The sequence below is a fragment of the Solenopsis invicta genome, chromosome 1 (genome assembly GCF_016802725.1).
Source record: "Solenopsis invicta isolate M01_SB chromosome 1, UNIL_Sinv_3.0, whole genome shotgun sequence".
Lineage (NCBI taxonomy): Eukaryota > Metazoa > Arthropoda > Insecta > Hymenoptera > Formicidae > Solenopsis > Solenopsis invicta.
In genome coordinates this window covers 17433603-17459356 of record NC_052664.1, presented here as the reverse complement: position 1 = coordinate 17459356, position 25754 = coordinate 17433603, and the positions used below count along the sequence as shown (strand labels likewise).

The window sequence follows — 25754 nt, the reverse complement described above, 5'->3', positions numbered from 1 at the left end:
TATCGCGTTTCCTCCCGCCCCTCCCCCTCCTCCCCGATATTTAATAATGGTCTGAAAATGAAAGGCAATATTCTCGACCAAGGAATTTCGCGATTAATTCAGCGGAAAACACAATCCGGGCGTGAACTGCCGGGCGGGGCGCGAGCGTGGGACAATCCCGATGCGGATTTGCGTGAAACTCACTGCAGTTGTAGGTGGACGGGCAGCATTGTCCTTCTCGCACGATCGGGCTGCAGCCTTGGAGAGGTGGAGCGCACGCAAGCGGAACGCACCGTATGGCGCCCATCGCGCAGAAACAATTGTCGCATGCGGCCTTCCACTCGATGTCGCGAACCATCTCGCCCTCGACGTAAGTGCGCTCGCCCACGCGACATCCTGGACGATCATGTGCATGCCGTGTGAGAGCCGTGTGAGAATGCAAGTGTGGAAACTCGGCCTCCGCGTAAATTTTTTCCGCCGCTCGCGCAGAAAATAAATACTGCGTGGCGCGGACATCCGGATATTCGAGGTCCGAATTTTCGGACATTCCGTTCCGGGAATATTCAGATTTCTAGAACTTCGATAGCGCGAAGAAAGCGGAAACGACATAGGGCTGCTTATTATTTGAATGCGCATTCAAGTCTCAAGTAAAAGTTTTATAATTTGTAAAATTATAATTGTACAAAGGAAAAAAAACGATTTTGCTGAAATGGATATATTTTTTCTCGGCGGAAAAAATTCTCTAAAAAATTCTACGCAAATTTAAGATATGCTATAAAAATCTGCCAGAATTGGAACGCTTTTTTAAATTTTTGTAAATTTTTGCATTTTTGCAGTGCGTCGATTTTGTGATTTCTATGTATTTTTCGGTGAAACTGTGTACTGCTACAAATTACAACATTCTACGCATTTTTAAGTAGCTTAGTTTGCCGAAAAAATTTCTATGAATAAGTATAACGTTCTATTAACAATAGAAATTTGTACAAATTGGATTCTTTTCGTAGAAATATTTATTTTTTTGTAAACACATTTTGTAAACACATATTTTGTAAACACATTTATTTAAATACTAAAATTAACAAAAGTGCTCCAATTAGCATTTCTTGTAGACTTTTGTAGCATTTTTTTAATTTGTATAAAATTTTTCCACCAAAACAAATCTAAAAGTAATTATGTTAAAAATAAATTGTTAAAAAAGTTATATTTTGTTTAAGTTGATTGTTAGAATATCAAAACCTTTTGCAGCAATATTATCATGTCGGAGCATTTTGTATAATTATTTTGATGGTCCAACACAAAATTATTTTCTGATGGGTATTTAGTTAAATTCTTACTGCAGTAAAACTGTTATTTTTTTCATGTAAGATTGTTCATGTAAGATCTCGATCTAAATTTTGAGTCTAGCGTTTAGGAATATAAAGGGGATCGCATATTTCTAGCCTCTCTGAAAGATTTATCTTGTTTGAGTGGAGCTACATGCTCCAGAGGTAAAGCGTAACTTCGCTTTTTTGATGGCGTCGTCATGTTAGCTCGTAACAGCCTTGTTCTGGCGAGCGATGACCTCGAGGATGTTTGCCCATCCACGAGAATTAACGAACCGCCGTGGTTCGAATCGTTATTTACCGACTTCATGGTCAGTCATCGCGACGGCAAGCCCGCAACAGCGCCCACCCCTCGACGGGGGTGGTTTCCGGCGGTGCCAGTTTAAAATTAAGCCATCCCCGAATGTCCTGGCAGCCAGTGACAGCCGTGGCGTCATCGTAGCGACCGAGACTTAAGCTCGGCTTAAATTTAATCGGTCGCGGTGAAACCGGGCGTTAAATGAACGGCTACCTCGGCTATCCGGAGCGCCGGCTAGCAGTTTCCCTCCGGAGCAAAGTGTCGGGAGGTACCTACTGACTCTTCTTTATCGCGTTACACGTTTCTCTATAGCTGTCGGACCCCATAACGAGAGAATCCAGAGACGATTCCTTCGGTGTTCACCCTTGGGGGATATCGGTACGTTCACCCTCATGTACAGGGTGTACGTACCGAGGTCGCGCGTTTTTCTCGAAACCACAAACACCGACAGGATCGAGCGAAAGGATCGAGAGCTTCAGTGTTGAGGCCACTTTATGAACGCTTTAAAATTAGAATAATTAAAGAAAATCGAATCTAATTTATTTAAAGTAGATTTTCGTTTTAAGAATCTTCGGGATCTTAATTTTTATAATTATTATGGTGACTATACTTTTCCGTGCCCAACATTTTTCTAGGACTAATTAGCATCTAATTCATGTCTTACTAAAGGTTTGTAGAGTTGCCGATTGTGAATACTATAATCCAAATTTCAAAATTCGAAATAGCGAATCAAACTTCAACGAAACGGTCCGCTGTATTAAATCCGCCATTTGTTATTTTGGAATTTTTACTACAGATTCGCGCGTCTCCTATCTTGGCTTCTAAACTGACGTCTAATAAATTCTATTTTGCAGATTTATAAGCAACTTCAAAAACCTATAATATACTAACTTACACGTGAAAATAAGAAAACTTAGCATTTTAGTCTGCCACGTTGAATCCGGCATTTTAAAATCAAGTAGCGATTTTTTATATAGTCCTCGTGTTGACTTTCAAAATAAACTCAGAAACGGAAAACGCGCAATCTTAATTTATGTGAAAGATACATGCATTTTTCATTATTATTCCATTTTTGAGCTATGCAGATCCAGAGGATACAATGACGTTGATTTTTTGTGAATAGTTCTACCCTTCAACTTTGAAAGAAACCCAAGAGGAAGTCGCTATCTCTATTTTTGTGTAGGGCATGAATTTTTGAAGGATTGAGACGTATGTCCCATCAGATACAAAAGGATTAAACCAAATATATCTACACAGCACATGTGACGCTTCTCCATCCAAGGAACGTTGCATAGGACATCCATGCGACATCCCTCGGATGAAGTGTGTTGAGTGGATAATTGCTTTGCAATGTCGTGCGCTCGCTTTAAAATATTTACATACGTTGCTTTTAAAAAATTGCACGTCATCGCGGTATTTTCTTGTAACTTACAGCTTAAACCGCCGGGCGATGAGACCCAGCATTAAATGAACCTCGTCGGCTATCTGGAGGTAGAATCCTTGTGGAGCAAGTGTCGCGGAGTGATATAACGTCAGCAGTAACTCTTCGTTATTAAGTTACACATTTCATCACAACTTTCGAGAGCGTGCTTCGGCGGAGAGCTTTAGTCGCGCGGCGGTAAATTTCGGAATAATCCCTAATAGCCCCGATTTTCTTCAAGTTTTCTACTCCCACGGGCGGACTTTAATAAGCTACTCGCTCATACACGATGCCAATGTATTGTAAAATGTAAAATAATCTCCATTTGTTCGTCGTATCACATTTAATCACGTTACGCTATCTCTGTTGGCGGTCCATTTGTATATTGAAAGAACTGTGTTTGCTCTTACGCAGAATGAAGCTCCCGTTTCAATAGGAATTAAAAAATGTTTTCTACTCGTATATCTTTCGTATACATTAATTAATCATCAAAATAAAAATAATATTTTACATTATATTTATATCCCTTATGTTCCGTTTTATTGGACACGCTAAAAACTGCAGGTCAACGTATATTTGCGCAACAGCACGAAGCTTTCGATCGCGCTATCGAGTTTCCGGGAAATTTCTCGACTGGCGTCATCCGCCTCCTCGAATTCAGTTAAGCGGACTAGCTCGTAAATGACAACAATTTGAACTCACCGTTTCCCGATACCGGCGCCATTGTGGACGGATGGTGGTCTTGAAAAGAAATAAGGAGGGCCATTGGTAAGGTACTTTAAGTAACTCGCGACGTCGCCGTGATAAAAGTACACTCACGGGTGCAGTTATAGGCGACCGGGCAGCAGGAATGGGGCGCGTACAGCGGGGTGCATCCCGGTAGAGGTAGCAGGCACTTGGGTCGAACGCATCTCCTCGTGCCGGATATGCAGTAGCAATACTCGCATCGGCGCGAGCCCATCATCGCCGACCCCGAGCCATATTGAATCCCATCGTGCAGACATCCTAATATATTTGAAATTTATTTTGACTCCTTTGCCCATTTTACTCGAATTAAAGAGCGAATAAAATTTCCGTAAAAAGGAGGAGAGGCCATTTGAAAAGATCCTTGCGTTAAACAATTTTTCCACTTTCTGATAGCGTTAATGAACAAAAATGTACATACCTGAATAAAATTTTATTTATAACTATAAAAGTTTTTAGCGGATTGATATAAGCTGCTAATTGAAAAATTCATCTAATCAATTTTTAAAAATAAATATTAAAAGTTCAATAATATTAAAAATTTAAATATATTTGCGGATGTAAAAAGCTAAAATGAATATAATACCCACGGTATATTTTATATTAGCGCAATTAAACTGATTAAATCAAAAAGTAAAAATCTATGAACATTTTATTAAAAAAACACAACAAAATACTATACACCCAGAGAATAGTTTCTTCCAGTAAAAAACATTTATTTGCATCAAAGAAATTTGTACATTGCTACACGATTAAAGAAATGTTTCTTTGATTTCTAGAAATTGTTTGGTTGTTTCTTTTATTAAAATTAACGAAATAGTTTAGCTGCGCAATGTAAATCTTTTTTTAAATAAAAGTAATATATTTTTAAAACTAAAACAAGTAAATTATTTCTTATATCTCTGCCAGTACTTTCTTTGAATTAAAAAATCACTTATTTAAATTAATAATTTGAAGAAGTTATTTATTTTAAAAAAGACCAATAACATCATTTCTTGAAATCAAATAAATTTTTCTTTAATGGTGTCTTTACTTCAACTGGAAGAAACAAAGTTAAAGAAACAATTTCATCAATTTGAACATAAGTTCTTTCTGGATGTAAGATAATTTTTTTAACAGCAACCTGTATTTATTACGCTAATGTAATGAAATATAGTGTAGATATGACAGTCATTTAGCTTATATATTGCTGTGAACATAACTAAATAGCAATTTTAATATTCTTTTTAATATTATGATTTTTAATTATTAAAAAAAATCGGTTAGAAACATTCTTTTCAATCAGCAGCTCACATTGAGCTTAAAATATTTTACAGTTATAAATGGAGTTTTATTTAGATATGTATTATAATTTTTGTTCACTAAGATCAAAAGGTGAATAAAATACGTTGCTTAAAGCATTGCTACAAGCTCACGAAGAAATGGAAAAAAAATATGAAGTAAACAGGATGCTTCTTTATAAATACATAATTTTCATATTTAAATGATTCATAAACTTTTAATTATATCATTCTGTATCTCAGCTTTTTCATCTCCGGTTTTGTTACGTTAGCTTGTATCTCTCTAGTGTATTAGCTACTGTATCTCTTTTCGATGAAATATTTGTTACTATCTTTTTATTACGACGTAATATTTGTTACTGCTTTTTGTCGGCTATTTATAGATACCGTTTTATATCTGACATCGAATGTTTGTTTCAAAAAGAACGAGAAGATCTATATACAACGGTTAATCTTTAATTGCAATCGAGCACTGAATGGAGTTTTTGGAATTTACGTTAAATTGCTCTCGTTAAGATCGCTCTTGTCCGTGAGAGAGTACGTGAGCTTCGTCGAACTTCAGCGAAGTTTCTTGGTGCTCGATAATTTATTTAACAATGCTTTCAAGAAAGACACAGGCTGTATATATTTATAAAGTAACGTAAAAGGTTGTTGTTACAAGGGAAAATACAACCGACGAATGCTATTGCGTTTTAATATTTAATATGTTTAATTCTGTTCTTCTCAACTGGAAATTTTAGTTTTATAAACAGATTTCGTAAATTCCACCAGCTTTCTAGAGAAGCTTAAATTTTTTTATTTATTTGAATAAAAAATGGTATGACGAAACGTTGAATGATAGAACCACAAATTTATTACATAATAAATAATAATCTTTTTACATCGTTATTAATAAAGGTAAGTGAAACGTCGAATTAATCGCACAAAGTTGCTTAATTGTAATGCATAACGTATGTTTAGAAATTTATTTTATTGCGGATGAAAACAGCATTACGATAAAAATGTTACAATGCCCAAGCCAATGTTGTGGCGCGTAAAAATGAAAAAATGTACTGGCATAAACCTCGTAGCAACAAAGAAATCCCGAATTAATTTAAAATTACGTTCGTTTCAGCAGTAACGAGCCATCTTAACCCCTTCTGTGTTATGCCCGAGTTTAGCCGAGTGTTCTTCTCTACCTTCCTCAATTTATTTACCCAAGTTTACTCGAGTGTAACGAGGCTCATTTATTTACCACAGAGGTAACCCAGACGCTCTTTTCAGAGAGACGGAGTTAGAATGGAAATTATTAAAAATAATAGCGCGCTGCTAATTTAACCCAGAGCACAGTCGCAATGTATAATACAGTCACTTGAGAAGAGTAAACGCTAATCAATGTTTTTCTTTTCTTAAGTAACTGTATTAAAAATTAGAAATTACCTGAGTTAACAAATATACGTTATATTGTCATTTTATCGGGTAAGTGCAGCGCAGCATAAAAGAGACGATTATTTGTACAATATAGCGATGCATTATTAGAAAGAACAAATAACGAACTATAAAATCAACAAAATAGAAATACCTTCCGTACGCGAGTGGTGAACATGCTTCGCCTCATCCTCAGCTTCCATGTTCGTTTGTACACTGGCTCTCCGCAACATATTCTCGACGTCGCCTGTAAGTTAGATAATAAATTTAAACCCTAGCCACGATTAACTCTTTAATCTGCTTTACCGCGGAGCCGAAACTTTTATGCGTTTTAGACAAACAAAAAGCAGGGCGTGCAGACACCTCCTATCTAATTAGCAAGAATAATAATTGCATAATAATTTTGCATTTATAATATCGCCAACGGTTAAATTATAATTTACAAAAAAAAAACTTGTGCACCAGGCGTTTAAACAAATGCATAGTATTTTTTCATAATTTCCTGGATTTTAAAAGCTTTCCGATCTGGAAACCGATTGGAAACGAGTTTTATCAATGAGTTATTGATTAATTAAAAAGATATCATCGTACTAACGTGATTCGCCGCAAACTAGCTCGGCGCAACATACGTTCTCGACCGGCGAACGAACGTGACAGCCGGGCGGTGGTGAAATCGGCAATCGTGGACACACTCGGAGCCGGCATCTCAATGCGCCTTCGATGCACCGGCACTGCAGGCAGGGCTCGGACGTACCCACTGCCGTTCCTTCCTGATATCGGCGACCCTCGTATCTGCATCCTGCGATCGCGAGTAAATTTCTCGTTACGTAACAAAACTTTAATTATAGTGTCGGCCGGGTTATCGAAACTCGCAGAAGTATACATGGTGTCTCGCACGGCGCAATAAACGTGCTCGGAATTTTGGAGTGTTATGCTCCCGAGATTACATGCCCGTGCGTTCGTGTGTGCAGTAAAAAAAATTTTTTTAAACAATTTTTCTACGCGCGCATGACAGGGATATGTAACAAATACTCATACATATACGTACACACGTAAAAAGAAGTCGAATATTTTTCTCTCACATTTTTATATATTTTACAATATTTTTCGTACGCGTTGCTTTGTTTATGATAAATCTCAAATTTTTGTGCAAATTTTTAATCTCGACGCTACATAAACACATCTATTTATTTTTTATATTTAAATTATGTTGTTTCGCAAATGCATTAGCAACGTTTAATTAAAAATTATAATAAAGAATTTTAATGTCCACGCGAAAAAATGATATATCAACATTAATTTAATTGAAAAAAGTTATTATTTTAATAACGGTATTAACGAAATAAATATGTCATACTTCTGCTTTAATAACTGAATTAATTTTCCTTAATTGTAGAATAGTCCGTGAAAAATTTCTTTGTGTCAATCATGTATTTATTCTGATCAAACAAATAAATTTTTATTTTGATTGCATATAAAATAAATAGGTTCCTGGTACACAATTCAATGAATTTAATTGATTAAGCAAAACTTGTTAGCAGTTTACCCGCTTAAAATAATTAATATAAATCAACAGTGCATTCAATTTCGTTACGATTAATATAAATACAGCATCTGTTTGATTTATATATAATTTTGTACAATTTAAATTTTTTGTGTTATATTTAAATATAATATATAAATCGTTTGCATTTGATTTATAGGGATGTCGAAATTATTTCATATTGATTACAGATCTATCCTAAAATGATTCTCCTAAAAAGAATATTCAAAATTAGAAGAAGAGAAAGTAAACGAGAGATGTATATTGATCGAAAGTGTTAAGCAACTATTTTCTCATTTTAAAAACAAACATTAACAGTTCATGGAATTATATATATAATTATTGTGTAAGTGTGTAAGTATAATTCAGCAAAAAATACTACATATATCTGATCACATAAAATATAATTGAGTTTCAGCGATATATCAATACTTTGCACAAAATTCAAGTGAAATTATCGTTGCATTTATTTTATCTTTACTTGGTTTGATACATTTATATTTGCTGTATATTATCCTATAACTATCCTATAATAATCATATCAATTTTGTTCAATCATACGATCCGATCAAAAAAGAATTTATAATAGACGAATTTTATGTTACATTCCCATAATTATATTCTACGATTAGATTGTAATCAAATTCTTAATTGAAAAGTGTTCTTAAAATTCAACATCTCAATTAGCGTTATGTGTCATTAAATTAAAAATGTTACTCCTACAAAAAGATTAAAAGTAAAGATAATAAGAAGATAGATGAATGAACTATTTACGTTTGTGACAATCTGTGACATCGATGTTTGATTGAACCAAACTACGTTTTAATTCATATTATTCAATGCGTATACTCGTGCGCAAAAAGACGAAAAACTTATGATACAGTTTTATTTGCCGCTGCTCGGCAAATTCGTGATAATAACAAATCAAGCTTTTTATTCGACTTGTCGGTGTGGTCAAGTCTTGTTCCGCAATGCATTACATAACTTGAGAGGGACATAACTGCACAGCGATGCGCAGTATACTCTCTATTAACATAGACAAAGCAGCGCTTGGTGAGTGTGCTGCGAGCGTACAGCGGGGCCCCAATTAATAAAATCCAATTAGTAGTTAATTAACGCCCGCGAAACTTTCGCGCGCGACGCGAACGCAGTCGCCGAAAGTTACATTGGCGACAGCTAAAACAATTACCGGAAGACCATAATCGCATAGCCGAAGACACGCGTTTAACTTTTCAGTAGAGAGCATTGTCTTTGAAGAAGGCTCTTCAGAGAAGGAAAATTCAGAAATTACTTAAACTCGTACACTTCCATCTTATCGCCGAAGATTCAAAAGTATGCGGATGCGTTTTAACTTTTAAGTCAGACGAGACTCTTCTCGATTTGTTGGAGAAACACAGACACTCGGAAGAATCTGCTATAAATCTCTCATAATAAAACTTGACATTTTATTACACTGATTGATACGAAAAGGCTACAGAATGAATCGGATAAAAAGTGAACGCTGACCATCTTTAATTGGTTCTTAATCCTAGTGACATCACCAGTTTGTATAATTTTGATTTTTCTCCAAGATTGGCCAACAAAATTTAATTATTTGAATTTTTGATTAGTCGTTAGTTGTTTTTACTTTTTTTTAGACAAAATATTGTTATTTTAAATTTTTTTTAAATTACCCGAATACAATGTTTTTACAAAAAATTCAATTTACTTCAGTCTAAAATAAATTGGGGTCACTGATTCTTGCATGATACCTTGCACGTAATAAAAAAGGGTTGTATCAGTTAAGGATTTATTTTAAATTATTATAATTTAGATAACTCAAGCAACAGCACTTGGGACTACATTACATAAAGGGAAATAATGATGATTTTATCCGCGATGGTCTTGGCGAAACGAAGCGCGTGGAAAATGCTGAAAGGCCCTACTTCAATTCCGAGCGCGTACGCCAAAACGTCGAAAAAACCGCTACAACACGGACTTAAGCTTCGGAAATATTTGCACGCCCGGCTGTGAGCGACGTCGGCCCTTCCGAAAATGGAATTTTCAATATAAATTCCGCGTGCACCTCGCAACGAAGGTGCCTGAGGGCTTTCGGTCAGGATTGACACTGATTTCATCCTGTGATATCGAGTAGCTAGAAAGCGATGTTAAAACGAGCGACATTTAATCTATAGAACTTTCCAGGGAGGAGGATGAGCGGGTTTTGTACAATCGATTAACTTGAAACACGCTGCAGAATATGATAGCCATTTATGATAACGATTCGCTGGAAAACAGGAACATGGGAGAACCTAAAATTGCAATCATCAACCGAGGCTGCTCTTAAAAGCTTGCAATTATTATACTATCGCAATACTCTTTTGCATGTGTATGCACGTCCGTTGTGTCTGGTGGACGCGAATGGCTGTAAAGTCTATTGTCTCTTTCAAAGAAGAAGATTAAAGCCAAAGAACTGCATGTACGAGATGAGAATGTAAAATATTTTGAGTAAAAATTAAATGTTAAAATTGAACGAGAAATTAAAGGAAATGCTATTTCTCGGTTGAAGATCAGATCTTAGTGCTTGATAATATTTTTATATTAATTATTAAATATGTTCAGTTTTATATATAAATTGCGTTGGAATACTTTGTCGGATTCAAAACGCAATTGCAAAACAAATAAAAATACTGAAACAAAAATAATATCTAAATTAAATTGATGATCAAATTTAATAACGATTCTGTAAGCATCTTAAAAGAAACTGGAAAGAACTTATTGCGAGAAATATCACCCAAGAAACTAGAACTCCCTTATTCCGTATCACAAGGGTGGAATGGGGGAGTTCCAGATTCGAACCTTGGCTGAGGTGATATTTTTCGCAATAAGTTTTCAGTTTTTTCAGTTTTTTAAGATGCTTACAGCATCGTTATTAAATTTCGTTATCAAAGTAATTAGATAGTAGTATTTCTAGTTTCAGTTTACGATTGCGTTTTAAGTCCGATAAATATTTCGGTAGTTTTTGTAGAGAACTGAAAAATATATTTAATAACTTATGTAAAAATAATATTAAGCATCAAGATTCGCTTCGATCGAAAAGTGGCTTACTTCATATTTTATTCACACGGTCCAATTTATTATTAAAATTAAACTTTATTTTAAACATTTTTTTAAATATCATATGTACTCTCTAAATCGAAATTATTGAAGAACAGTGAATAATCACTGATGATCACGCAGTTATAAGTATTGTGCAAATTAATAAGATTTCACTGATTCAAATTTGGAGAACAGCATTCAGCGTTTTTCAAAAAAGAAGAAAAAAGACTCCTCTTTTAGTACACAGAGAAAAATTTATTAAATCGACAATTCATTGTTTCATATATAAGCAAGAATATGAAATCTTCTTGGAAGAATTTATAATCTTAAACAGACATAATTTGCTTAAGTAAAAAGAAAAATTTTCTCCATGTAAGCAAATTATGTCTGTTTAAGATTATAAATTCTTCCAAGAAGATTTCATATTCTAGCTCATACGTGGAACGATGAATTGTTGATTTGATAATGATTTTTTTCTGTGCACGAAAAATCGTATTAATCAGAGAAGATTGGATGATATCCTCCCAAGACTCGAAATATTGTAACAAGTAACCTTAATTTGACTATCTGAAAATAGATTTGCATTTGAGAGCACTAGGTACCCGTCTGCGGCTGCTATTAATCCGCCGTTAAACCGTATACGCATCTCGTGAATATACGGCGAAGACAAGAAACGTGCCTAATAACCAACTCCTCTCGCTTACATATTGGCGCCTTTACTCTCTCTCTCTCTTGTCGCATTCTCGAGCAGCATAACGCGATGGATGCGGGAGATGTTAGAGCCGTCATTAGTCCCGGGAACGTAAGTACGGCACCGCCGAGGGCCGCAATGGTAAAGGACACTCCAGGCCTGGCCAGAGGAGCTCGCGCTAAGCGAGAAACAAGCCAAGTTAGTTAATGGCGCAAAACCGGAAGTCCTCCCTGCCGGCGCGAGAGAGGAAGACGCCACTCTCGCCGGGAGGATTTTAATCCCGCTACATTGGACAAGGAGATCCTGCAGCGTGAAGATTTTGTTACGAGCACTTCTCAGCGAACGTGAGCGTCGTTCCGCCAGGACGACGTGCAGGAGCGACTGTAAGCCGCCCTTGCGAGCGGGTGCGCGCGAGTTCCTGCAGATTTCATTAGCACACAGCGTACATGTATCGTGACGTCCGTTGAAATACAGGTTGACATATACGTACATTAGCGCCGTTAGCTGTTATTATCCTGTTTCCGGCTCCTGCTAATGGAAAGTATCACTAGACCTAAGTTGAAGACATGAGGAATAATTGATTTAAAATTAAGAGCGCGTAAAGAAGTAATTCGTCGTATTACCCATTCGCGCTCCTAAGCTCTTTCACTTTGTAATTTACAATTTAAAGATGAAATTGCATTGCTGCGTCTAAATATGTTTCAACTTTTTAAGTCAATTTGCTAAACCTCTGCTAAATTAATACATTAATTAATTTTTCTTATGGCTTGTAAAACGTTTTCAGAATTTTAATATCGGGAGCATAAAATTTTTTTTTATTAAAGCTCGCGTTTTTATGACTTCTCACGGGCAACGCGAAGCTACGTAATAATTTTTAATCGTTCGCGTACCCGAGTGAAAGGCAGACTCGTTCAATTGCGAGCGGGAGAGAAAATCGTGAGAGAGTCACCGCATCACTATCGTGGCGTCTCATCGCCAAGTCGGCACTCACTGCCAAGTGCAACGGTGCACGTGCGATGGTGCGCCGCCGGCCGATCGTATGAATGGAGCGAACTCTGGCCTTAACTCCCCATCCGCACCCTCCCGCATACCTCTTCGCCCGACTTCGAGTCTCGATGGAATAGCACGGGCTGTAACGTAACCATTACACGCACGCACGTGAGCCACTCGGTCCACGGCTACGCGGCGAACGAGCCGACGAGAGACGTGGGCGAGAGAGAATTGACGACGACGTCGCCGAGGCTGCTGGTAATCTTTGTTTCAGCCGGAGGGTCAATGTCTAGCCGGTGATAAATTTTCATGATCCTGGTGTACACGTTTTTTCGTAAATTTTCTAATAATCTACATACAGATAAAATTTTCTCTTAGAATTTATCCTCGAAATATCAACGGTAGTCGGCGAGACGATACGGACTCTTAAGAATTTTACTATGATTTTCGTGAAATTTAAAATATAAAATTTTTATGAAGATTTAATCAAATTTTATTAAAATTTTACTAAAAGTATAGTCAAATTCTTCGAAGTCCAGGTCGCCCCGACCACCATGATTTTGAGGATAAATTCTAACAAGAGAAAATTCTCTGCGTGTACATAGTTTTCGTCGCATCCGGTAAGAAATTTATAGGCTTCCAAAAACAAGCAAGGAAGTCAATCATATTGCGAGTAGGGACAAACGCGTGAATTGTTCTACCCATTTTTACACTAGTAACGGAAGTTAAGCAATATTTTTTAAAAATAAAAACGACTCTTCATTATTCTTAAAAAAAAAGAGATATTATATCGAAACGATAATGATTTAAGAGTTTTACGTGTATTTGACAACGATCGACGATACCTGTCGGAAATAATGCCGGAAGACTTAGCGGCCGCTTCTAACCAATTGCTCGTTCTTGGGAACCGTAGCGGATGTACTCGGTGTGCTTGCGCAGCAGCTTCTGTTTGCTCCGACCCGCCGGACATTTATTTATTTGCCGAACGTCTTCGGAAAATGTTACGAAGAGGACTACCGCGCGGCGCGGGTAAGTAATTGTGATCGGAACAAAAGCTGATAGCTCTCCAATATATTTCTTATTTCTCTCGAATTAATTGTTAAAATAACTCTTCAAGGTATAAGCTGCAATAAAAATATAGAGGTGGTACATTTTAGCCGGGCTATCTCTCGCACGAGAGTTTGACGCAAAGTAAAGAGAAAGAGTGATCGATGTCTGGCCACGTTGTGTCATTATCTACTTGTCGTGTACTACCCTTTATACGCAAGTGCGTCAACATTTTATTATAATTAAAATGATGTTTGCTGATTAAAATAATCACTAATTTTCCGTTATATTATTGAAAAAAAAATAAGATTGATACATAAAATTATACCAATTACAAAGAAAAAAATTAATATCAAATTAATATCAACAATTCATTGCTTCATGCACATATAAGCAAGAATATAAAATCTTCTTGAAAGAATTTATAATCTTAAATAAATATAATTTGCTAACATGAAAAAATGTTGTGGCAAATTGAAACAAATTTTGTCTATTTAAAATTATCCAATTCTTTCAAGCAGATTCTACATTCTTGCTTATACATGAAACAATGAATTGTTGAATTAATACTAATTTTTTTCTGTGCATTAAAATGTAAATTAGATACGTAAAAAAGGTACATGGAATCTTCAAAGCTCGAACTTCCCTCGTTTTATAATCAAATTAATCTTGGTAACTATATTTGATATTACGACGGTTTAAATAACACTTATTTTGATAGATGACTATCGTTATAATTAAAATCGATCGTTTGGATGATGCTCTTGAAAAAGTTGCGCGCGACATCAGATGAGGATAAATGCCGTAGGTCTCGTACATAAAGTCTACGGAAAGATCTCTCTCGTGTACCGCAAACAGATCAGATGACTATGCTTACAATTTCGTTCTTTCGAAATGTCGCGCGAACGAAATTGGCCGATTGGCCTCTGAATCGCGTCGATCTCCACCAGGTCCGCGCCTGGGACATGCTGATAAATCGGATTCTCCCTGCTACTGATAAATCAGCTTGTGCACGACGATAAATTCGCGGTGGATCGACGTATCACGAGCAAATATCGTGTGATCGCGTCCAATTAATAATCATGCATTTGGGATTCTTTGAAGTTAATATTACGTGTTTAATGACAAATATGGGAAATATAAAAAATCGTATATTGCTTTTCATATGTTAGAATGCACGTAACAAATGTTTATGATTTTATAGTTTACGCTAACAATAAAATACTTCCGTTACATAATAAAATAATGATCATTCTGTGTGTCGGCCCCATGAAAAATATTGAACATACGATACGTTTGTTTTAAATTCATTACAGATATTTAAATTCAAAGTGATGATTTGTGTTTGAAAGTTTAAATTTAAATTCCAATTTAAATTAAAACAATATTATATTATTTTAAAAATAAAGGTAAATAAATTATCAAACAGAAATCGATTTTATAAACATTTTAAAAATATTTTAATTGCGATATCAGTATTTAAAAAATGTACGTAAAACATAAGCGTAATGTTTTTTGTAAAAATAATAAAAGTTTATATGTGTAAATTTTTAAATTTAATTTAATTCTGAAATGTAAAATTTGAAATAGGCAAAGCACGTTACTACCAAATTTGACCGCAATTACTAGCAAGTGAAGCCTCATTCTCGTACAATAATTCTATCCTCAAGAATACAATGGCTCATTTGAGAGAGAAATCAACGGGTAGAAAAAATTTACGAATGCAAAAATAAACTTCTCCCGTAAGCCGTAAGCGATTATCTCGTTGAGTCACGATCGCAAATAGCGACTTGAGAAGAAATACACCAACGGCGATTCTCTTCTTTTTTTCATTTGACGGCACGACCTCCCTGATAAAAGACCTTGGCCTTATAGGAAGTCGAGGAGGTTGTCCGACAGGACGAAAAGGCGAAAGGCGGTGGATCAAGCAGGAAGAAAAAGATCGATACACGGCCAGGAAGAGTGGAGAGATGAGCTTCGGTCGATCCACGACTTTTGACTCTGCTTAAAGCCACCTGGCAACCGGATATGGAGATTCTCACCGGGCGAGAGGGCTTTCGAGTAGTTAAGTAAAAGAGCAACCTGTAATTAACGAATTCGCGATATGTAGTGAGCGAGTGAGCGAACGTACCACCTCTGCGATGAAACCGTATTGCCTGTTACCACAATTTAATTCGAATCTTAATAAACCTTAATAAACCTTTTTTTTCATCTCTCATTCTTCTCTCTCTCTCTCTCACTCACTCACTCACTCACTCCGGTATCTGAAATACGATTTTCGATACTTTAATTCAAATATTTCGGTATTAAAAATGTATGAAAAATATTATACTTATTTTGTAAAATAAAATATGTATAAAATCATCAAAACATGTAAAATGTTTAGACTATATTAGTAAAATGATAACTGAAATATTTAACCATAACAATTAATTTTTTTTAAAGAATGTTATTTTTGCAAATTATATTTATGCAATTATACAAATACGTAATGTACTCTAACAATTTATAATTTATGTAGAAAATGGTAAAAAGTCTTTTTGTGAAAATTTTCTTTATAAAATCATGTTGAAAATATTTACGAAATTTTCAGATTTTACTGATTTGATTAACTTGCTGTCCCTCCATTTTCAAAACTTAAAATATTTTAACATTATACGAGACACATAAAACGGTCTTTAAAACATTTCTATCGCGTTGATCATTTGTTAACTGTATTAGAGTGTTGAATTTATCTGTTATTGAATAATAGAGATATTAGATACATAGAAATAATAGATACATTTTTTATTTTTTAGTAAAACTAAAATTTTAAAAGATATATAATTCCTATCTGTAACTGACACAATGTAAAAATTTAATATATTTTATTACTTCTTCTTGACAAAGTATCAAATATATTTGTAATTAAGTTTAATTTACGTATCAACGCAAAACAATTTCTATTAGCATCAATCATCTAAGAACAAAGGAAGTAAACATTCGTTCAAACGATAGACTGAAATTTGCCACAGAATGCAATCCGTCTCTGGAACAAAATATGGAAATAAGCACGCGGCAGTGACAAATTGTTTGTCGCCAGAGCGACGAGATGAGGCAACCTTAATCAAAACAGATGCGCTCGCAAGACGAATTTCAAAGATAACGCAAGCAGAATGTATCGCTTCGGGCTATAAACAGGACACGTGCTACTAGAAAAGACTAACAAAAAGATATTCAGCGAGTCTTGTTAATTTACTGCTTACATCTGTAAACATGTTTATTGTTCATCGTGTGGATATAATAAAATATGATAAAAAGTAAAAAAAAATTATTTTTAAATTTATACAGTCTTTTATCTATTAAAATATAAAAATATTAAGTGTAATCGTAAAAGATAAAATTAATTAAACAATAATAAGTTGAATATTAGGCGGATATGTAAATAACGAGAAATAAGAGTTATTTTATCTTTTACGATTATTCAAAGAATAACTTTTTAACGATCTGATTATGATAACTAATTTAATCTTAGGACAATGTGAAATATCCTAAATAATGAGAAGTCGAATCCAGATAAGAATTTAAGTAGAAATATTGTTTCGTAGAAATATGGCTTAATATAAAATCATATTCCGTTATTATCATCATTTTAATTAATATTAATCGTGGTTCATTGAAGCCACCTGCATCTTCGTTACGACCTGTGATGAAACACCGCCTCGACGTTTCACTGTTTCATTGATCGGAGAAACGGAAAAGATTGCCGACAGATTATCAGATCTGGATCGAGTACTTTTGTTCTTTACCTGACGCGAAATCGAGACGTAGCACACATATTGAACAATATCGTTCGTTTGGAGAATTAAAGGCCATATGCATCCACTGGCGTCGAGTTCATGCCTTATTTAAATTTATATTTATTAAAAGTTAACATTCAATTATAGAAATTATATATTTTGTGTTGTCATTTCATATGCCTGTTTAAATCCTTAAATAATTATGCGATAGAGCAAAAATTAAATTATTCATGACATTTAAGTTAAACAACCTTCCTGGCTGAGGTGTTATTCTTTTGCAACTAAATGTTTATTGTATTTGAAGGAAAAGAGTTTTTATCATTCCTATAATAAATATTTGTTAGCATCATTATTATTAAGTCGATTATCAAATTCATATTGTGATATTATTGTTCTCGTTCAACTTAAAACTGTATTTCAAGATTGAAAATTTATTCAACGCGCAGTTTGATGAAAATGTATATAAAATCATATAAGAAATATTAGCACTAAGATTCGATTATACTGATCGATAAGATTATCATCTTTAATTAGAAGTGTTTCTACATTTAATTTAGTTATTAAAAATAATTTTTAGCAATGCAACATTTTCTCTATTAACAACACTCTTTGACAAAAAAGTTACGCACAAGGTCTAAACCTCTGACGCATTCAAACCGTCTAAAAGGTAATTGCAGCTATTTACAGTCATATATGAATCGCAATTCACACAGTACTCTGTGTTGCGAAATATTTTATAACGTTAATATTGTCACGATAAACACAAACGCTTGCGATTCAAGCAGTTCTAAGCGGTTATTTTACCACTTCTGTTTGATTAATCGCTGCTCGATTGAGTGTTAGCGATTATAATGAGTATAAATTGTTAGTGTAAGTTGAAATAAAAGAAATAATTCTATTGCTTTTTTTTGGTGAAAATAAATTATATTAAATTTTATCTTTAAATTTAGTCTTACTGAGAGATGTGCTAGTTTACGTATTGCACTTCGATTTTATGATTGAACGCATTATAAGAAAAAGAAAAATATAAATAAAGCAGTTTCAGGACGCCACATGTAAAATGATCTAATATTATCAATAATACTCACTACTGATAATACTCACTAATAATACTCACTAATAATACTCACTACGCAATTTGTAAAAAAGAATTGTAAAAGTATTATTTTCTCATTTAAAAAGTTTGTATTTAGCTAATTTTGTTATATGTACACAAAAAGAATAATAATGAAATATCTAAAAATTTATCGAGATATATATTTAAAGTAATTTTGTTGAGTCAAACTGATTATAAAAGATTTTTAAATACTATGAAGAATGTTGCAAAAAGTTTTGACGTTCTAACAATCAATTTGAGCATCCTAATTATTTTGATGATTTAACAAAAATTATTTTCAGATCTGTATTTAACTAAATTTGTAGATACTTCTTCAGCAAAATTATTCTTTTCGTAGAAACAAAAGTAGATTTTTTCTTCTTTAATTATTTAAGTGGATCATATTTTTATTAGTATTAATGAAGCGTAATATGTTTAGTTTTCAATATATAAGAGGATTCAATATTTAAGAGACTTATGTTGGTAATGGTGATTTTTCTCTATATTATTATCTGTAACAATAATTTATAACAATAAGTAATAAACTATTATTGATACGATTGATCGATATACTTCTTGTTATCAGTCAGATTGTATAATCGTATAAAGTAAACTGTCTTTAATAAAATCTAATTCCATAATAACATTTTTCCACGCTTGTTCTTACTATAGCTCAAATAAATAATTAATCAGTTTTTCACTATAAATATAGTACTGGGAAGCCGAGGTCCCCCGAGATCATCGAGCTCTCGATACGCGCAAATTGGCGAATGACTGTATATCCGCACCTACGCCACTGCCGGTACACACGTACGTAGCTACAGCTCTCATAGCCCGTCCCACGAGTCACTTTCGAAGGTATATACGAGCGAGCGGCGATGAATGGACCGGAACAGGTTCTGAATCTTATGCAATGATAAATGAGTGACCCCTACGGCATCGACTTCACCTGCACACCTGGACGAGAGAGACTCGAACGCGGATGGACTCAGGTGGTCGTTCGTGTGCGTGACGCTGCATTACTGAATGAATCACACCGACCGACGAGCGAAACGCACCATCCCGACTGTTCGACGCGATAATTATAAATCCGTAATTAATAATCAATGTCACCGTAAACCGGCTCGTCGGCACTCGCGGGGGATTTCACCTGGCGCGGTTTCGTTCGATGTGTTTCTGTTTCGTCATCAAGTTAACATTATTTCACATATGACAATTCCGGGGCGTGTTTAATGGTCAATATTTGTCGAAGAGAACTTTTGCTAATCATTCAAAATGATAATACCGGAGTATTTCTTTATCCTTTAAACAGAATTTTTTTACTACAAATTAGATAAATTATGTATAAAATGTTGTGAAAATTAAATTGCATTAAATGTTCGTATAATAATAAAAAATAAATATCTCATTCAATTTTCAAGTTTATGTAGTCTTTTAGCTACTAAAATATTATATGTAAATAGACAAAATTAATTTAAATTTTATTCTTTTTTTATAACTTTTATTTTATACTTTTTGATTATTCAGAATAATCTTTTAGCTATTTGGCTCTAATAAATAGGATAATTTGATTCTAATAAAAAGACTAATTTAATTTGAGGACTAATTGTAAGACTAAATACTCTAAGTACTGAGAACTCTAATACTTTTTTTGTAACCTTTAATTATATTTATTAAAGTAAATTATGAGTATGTAATTAAATATAATTAACATTTGTGAAGAAATTTTTAGAAGAAAAACTTATATGCATTCATCGTTAATAAATATTTCAATTATTATTATTTACTTAATATTTGTAAGCCATTCTCTCGTGCCTATCTACGGTATATTAAGTTAGGAAACATTGCATGTTTCACACTATAATTGATCGACTAAACGCGTTCAACGATCTACAATCGTACAATGATCAAGTAATTCGTTAAATATTCGAGGTCGCTTCATTCTTTAATTTCACAAAATATTTCCGTCGTTGCTAACTGTCAATACGCCCTTCAAACGATATATTTTTATTTCCGTTCTCGTCAGTTCTTTTTCTCCTATACTATCGCGCACATGACGGGTTTCGCATTTCACGAAAACACGTGCGCCTGTCGCATGGCATTTACAAAAAAATATATATAGGACGAGAGGAAAAGAGAGAGAGAGAGAGAGGAGAAAAGAAAAGAAATAGTGCTCCGAAAGAACGATTGGGACAGATGTACAGCAGGAAGAGTGGAAACTCGTCGGCGAGGCCGTTAATTTTTCACATTGCCGTGTAACGGAACAGCTAATAGCTGCTTTCGTTCTTTTCGCCTTCAGCTTTCTTCTTTTCTGCTAAACGATCTTCGACCTCGCTTAGATTGCAAGGTGAATTATTCATGCGAAGAATAATTAGATACTTTATATCGATGCATAACGCGGGATCTGAATACAATTTGTAACAGAATACTGCAACCATATCAGCGACTAAATTTCGTATTGTGCCATTCGCGATGGACGGATTTCGGGGCAGACGAGATGCCCGAGTAGTTTCATTCAGTCTTAGTGTTCGTGCCCTCCGTACCTTCGCGGATTATTGCAGCAACGCTAACCACGACTGTTCCGTTGCTGATATTCCAGTTGAAATGTTTCCATCAAAACATCATTATAATCTTATCTTTAGTTATATGAATATTTCCGGGCTATAAATATGGTATTAATTAATAAATTCCTTATTATAATTAGATTCTCAAGAGGAGGATATTTATGTTGTCTATTAGCCAATGCAATCTTAAAATAATACTGTCAAAATTCTGAAAGGGATGAAAAAGAAGATGAGCTTGAATTTCTAAACTTTCTAAAATATTTAATATTTAATATTTTATGACAGTGTTATTTTAAAATTGCATTGGCTAATAAATAACATAAAATATTCTCCTCTTGAGAATCTAATTATAATAAGGAATTTATTAATTAATACCATATTTAAAAAAGTTGACACAAATTTTAAAAAATTGTGATTTGACTGTTAACACAGCGTTATTTAAGAGTGCATTGAGAGAAAAAATGATTGCAATTGCCATATTGTAATTATAATTTACAGTCATTTTGTTAACTATATATTATATTTATAGTTATTTTAATAATGCAAATTATAATTATTAGTTATTATTATTATGTAAATAATAAGCAAATATTTAAAAAAATAGTTATATTTACTATAATTATTATTTACATTTACTATATTGAAGGAAAAATTACTAAATTAAAAAAAATATTTATTTGAATAGAATATTTACAAATAGAATATTTATTAAATATAAATATATATTTATTTAATATAAAAATCACTAAATTAAATATCATTTTTTTATAGAATAAATATTTATACGTACATCGTAAGTATTACAAATATTTCATTAATACTATTTGTACATATAGAATAAATATTTATTAAAATTTAGAAATTTTTTCTCTCAGTGTATATAAAGATATTTTACTTTTACTATCTATCTTGATATTTTACTATTAATTAACTTTTTAAATTATTATAAATTATAATAAAATTTGTTCATAGTTAGCTAGAATTATAAACATAATTACTATTACTAATATTATTACAGATTATTAGTATTAATAGTATAAGCAAGAAGGAACTATAAAAATAAAGCTTCTAGTTATATGATTATTTTATCAATTTTTATGCCATTATATTCACACACGCTTTTCTCTCAATGTGATATGTTTCTGTTTTAAAATTCCAGCTATTAAATATCTCTTGTTGAAGGGGAATTAAAATACTTTTCAAATTAATTTGCGATATCGCGATACAGAGCATTGATATTTACAAAAATAATTCTATGTTAGTACTGCTTGTTACAACGATCGATAGTAAAAACTGGATTGATGGATTAACGCAGCATACGTGTTGCGGCATCACTCGTTACGAGCGAAGCGGCCATAATTTTCAGGCCGGTAAATGGGACTCGCGAGGCCAAACTTCCTTCCGTTTCGAACGCCGAGCGGTGGCGTAACGAACGATCGGCGATCGAGAGCTGTTCCGACGGGGTTAAACTTTCTTTCTCTCCTCGCTAACTCCACCCCGTACGGTCGGTCGCCTCGTCCTTTTTTCACCCACCTTAATTACATGTTAATGTCAGGATTATCAGCGTAGCCAAGCGACACGAAGTGGGAAAGTTCGTGCGGCAGGTTAAGCGTTTCTCAAGTAGTTAAACATTTTTCTAATCGACCTTAATAGAGTTCTTGCCAATCCTTTTAACTACCGCGACCCTCCGTGGAATCCGCTATATTCGCATAAGGAGCGTCTCATAATTGCCTCTTTATTTCTTCATTAGCCGACCGCGCGACCGAACTCACTATCCGCAAAAACTTGCGAATGGTCGCTTCTCAACATTTATTACAAACGCTAAGCGCCACTTACGTCTTTGTGCGGCCAAGAGAAGAATTGAGTTATTTTAATCCTCAGCTTTTCTAACCGCAGATATATTTTCCTACGTACTTTTTCTATCGTGAAACGAATTCTCTTTCATGTTAGTAACATCGTGGCGCATCATGTATACTATATCGCGGTATGTATATTAGTTTAAACGAGATGTCACGAGCAAAAAGCCCAGGAAATCTTGGAAAGTAAATTACATCCTCGTTGAAGTAAATTAAAAACCAAAAATAAAAGAATGCAAAGTGTGGGAAGCTATGGACCTTATTAAATATACCTACCTTCTAAAACTCGTAGTCGTAAAATAGTGGCAAAAAAGGTATAATACTGCTTTGTAATAAGAACGGTAATTGTATTGAAAAAATAAAATGATGAAATACAAATTACGCAAAATAATGGCAAAGAAGACACTATAATATCTTGTAATAAAAATGGCAATTGTTAAAGAAATAAAATAATGAATCACAAATTAAAACTTGGAAATTGAAAAAATAGTCAACAACAAAAAATTTTGATTGCGAATGCTCGAATTTTGATCGTGAAACTAGTTTTAAGCTTTCTTTTTCTCCTCGTTAACTTCACCCCGTACGGTTTTAAAGAAAACAATGAAAAATTTGATTTATAATAATCTTTGCAGCAACTTTTAAACGTAATAAGTAAATCTAAATAAATTTTTACAAATATATAAATTATTATTATATTAATATATAAATATATCTAATTATTTTATTAATATATTAGTGTATAAATAATATAATATTAGTATAAATACTGTGAAGCGAGTACTACAATTTTTCATAAGAATCAAGAGTAAACAAAAAATTATAACTTTTAAACAATAATTGAATTATGCTCAAATTTTACACAGATACTCAAACGTAATATTAAAGTATTTATGATTTAAAAATTTTTTTGTGATGTTTTGAAATATGACCAATACATCCTTAACAGTTCCAAAAGTTGAACATTATGATCTCATCGGTCAAGAAATCGGGAACGTTTGATTTAACCCATTTTGGATTTTTAGAATTTGAAATATTTTTTTAAAAATTCGAGAATCTTGGAGAAATCTTTTTCGTTTGTTCTAATAGAACAAGAGCTAATTTTCTACGAAACGTGAATGTTTCTTTCAACAGACAACCCAACATTTACATCGGTTTACATCGGTTTATGGCATCATTATATTCTACACACTTTTATCATCTCAAACGAGCAATGTCGATCTAAAATTGAGAATATCTCGTGTAATATACCAGAAAGAGGACGGATAATGACGGCATTATAAAGGAGTAGCGCAAGGTGGGTCTCGAAATATTCAAGCAAAGTATTTCAACCCGGCATATCTGTGTCTACAGGCGCACACCGCTTCCCACGTTCCACGAGTGCCATGACTTGTTGACTCAGGTCAGCCTTAAGGTCTTTGAAATTATACGACAGCCGTCCTGTGGACGTCCTGTGACTATTCACGAAGCCGTAACCGCCGTCCGACAGGAGATAAAGCCGGAAAGAAATCTTCGTCCGAGTGGTAACCCACGAAAACGACACGGCGAGATAAACAATCGTCGAAATGCGACGTACCGCGCCACGTAACGTACGGATTTACATCTCCGGAGGGTATCCCGGACCGAACGGATGTGTTTTTGAGAACAGATTCCTCGAATAGTTTAGAATAAATTTTGATTTGATAAAATTTATGTGGCAATAATTGTACGTGAAATATTGTAATAATTCTGAGCCGCGGTTACTTTGACGTCAAATTGAATATAAATATAGAATAAATTCTTCGATTCATGGTCGTAAGTAAATAATTGATATTGTGAGAATAATTTTATAAAATTTTAAAAAAGAGAAAATGAAGGAGGCTATTTAATGTAAAGATATATACAATAACTTATATAATTTCATTCAGTTTACTGTAATCGTGTTCTTAATGAAAATAAATGGCAGCCAATGCTCGTAAAGATAATGATAGCGTAATACGAATGGATCCTTCATGTTCAGACGTTTCGCCACACTCCATCTGCGTATCGTGAATTAACACCTCGTCAAGTTCCAAAGAATACAGTCATTTGCATATTAGTCTGGTCTATCTTCTCGATGAGTGTACAATGTACAATATGCATTAACAGTTACTGAGAATGCTTCTTTCCAGTTTTCCATTTCCTTAAAATTTTGGACGCGTCCGCGTATGTAGGCGAAAGAGAGATAAGATCGTAGCCATAAGGAGTTTTTTAAATTTCTAGGAAAACATAATTTCTATTTATTTTTTTAGATTCTTTAAAACTTTAGTTCTTATTTGTAAAAATTGAGAACTATTAAATAAATTAAAAATTGTTTTTAATTTAGATTTTTTGAAGACGTGCCAATGTTGTCATTTTGTCTTTATGTGTAAATAATATAATAAAAAATCAAGTTAAGTTAAATGTACTTTGAAATGAAAAGATTTATTGTATTGTAATAAATTTGTAATAAAGTTGTTATTTTGGTATTAATATTTTAACGCAATAAGAAGAATATACATAACAAAATATTATTTATATAATTTGAAAAAAGTAAAATTATTGAAATATTAAAATAAAGACAATTACTTGTAGTGTATATATAAAAATTAAATTAAAATAAAAACAAAACAGTAATCGTCTTTTAAATTTTGTATGTTACCTAA

The 25754-nt window shown here is 33.7% G+C and overlaps 1 protein-coding gene across 1 annotated transcript in view; it reads right to left on the bottom strand.

The window, feature by feature from the left end:
- The window catches only part of LOC105201222, a 52412-nt gene that overhangs the window by 12569 nt on the left and 14089 nt on the right, over positions 1-25754 (bottom strand). The window contains exons 2-6 of the mRNA XM_026132880.2: positions 7046-7249; positions 6605-6697; positions 3839-4024; positions 3722-3760; positions 184-375 (exon numbers count right to left, since the gene is read on the bottom strand). Coding sequence (XP_025988665.2) covers positions 184-375; positions 3722-3760; positions 3839-4024; positions 6605-6697; positions 7046-7249 — 714 coding nt within the window. The remainder of the gene's footprint in view (positions 1-183; positions 376-3721; positions 3761-3838; positions 4025-6604; positions 6698-7045; positions 7250-25754) is intronic.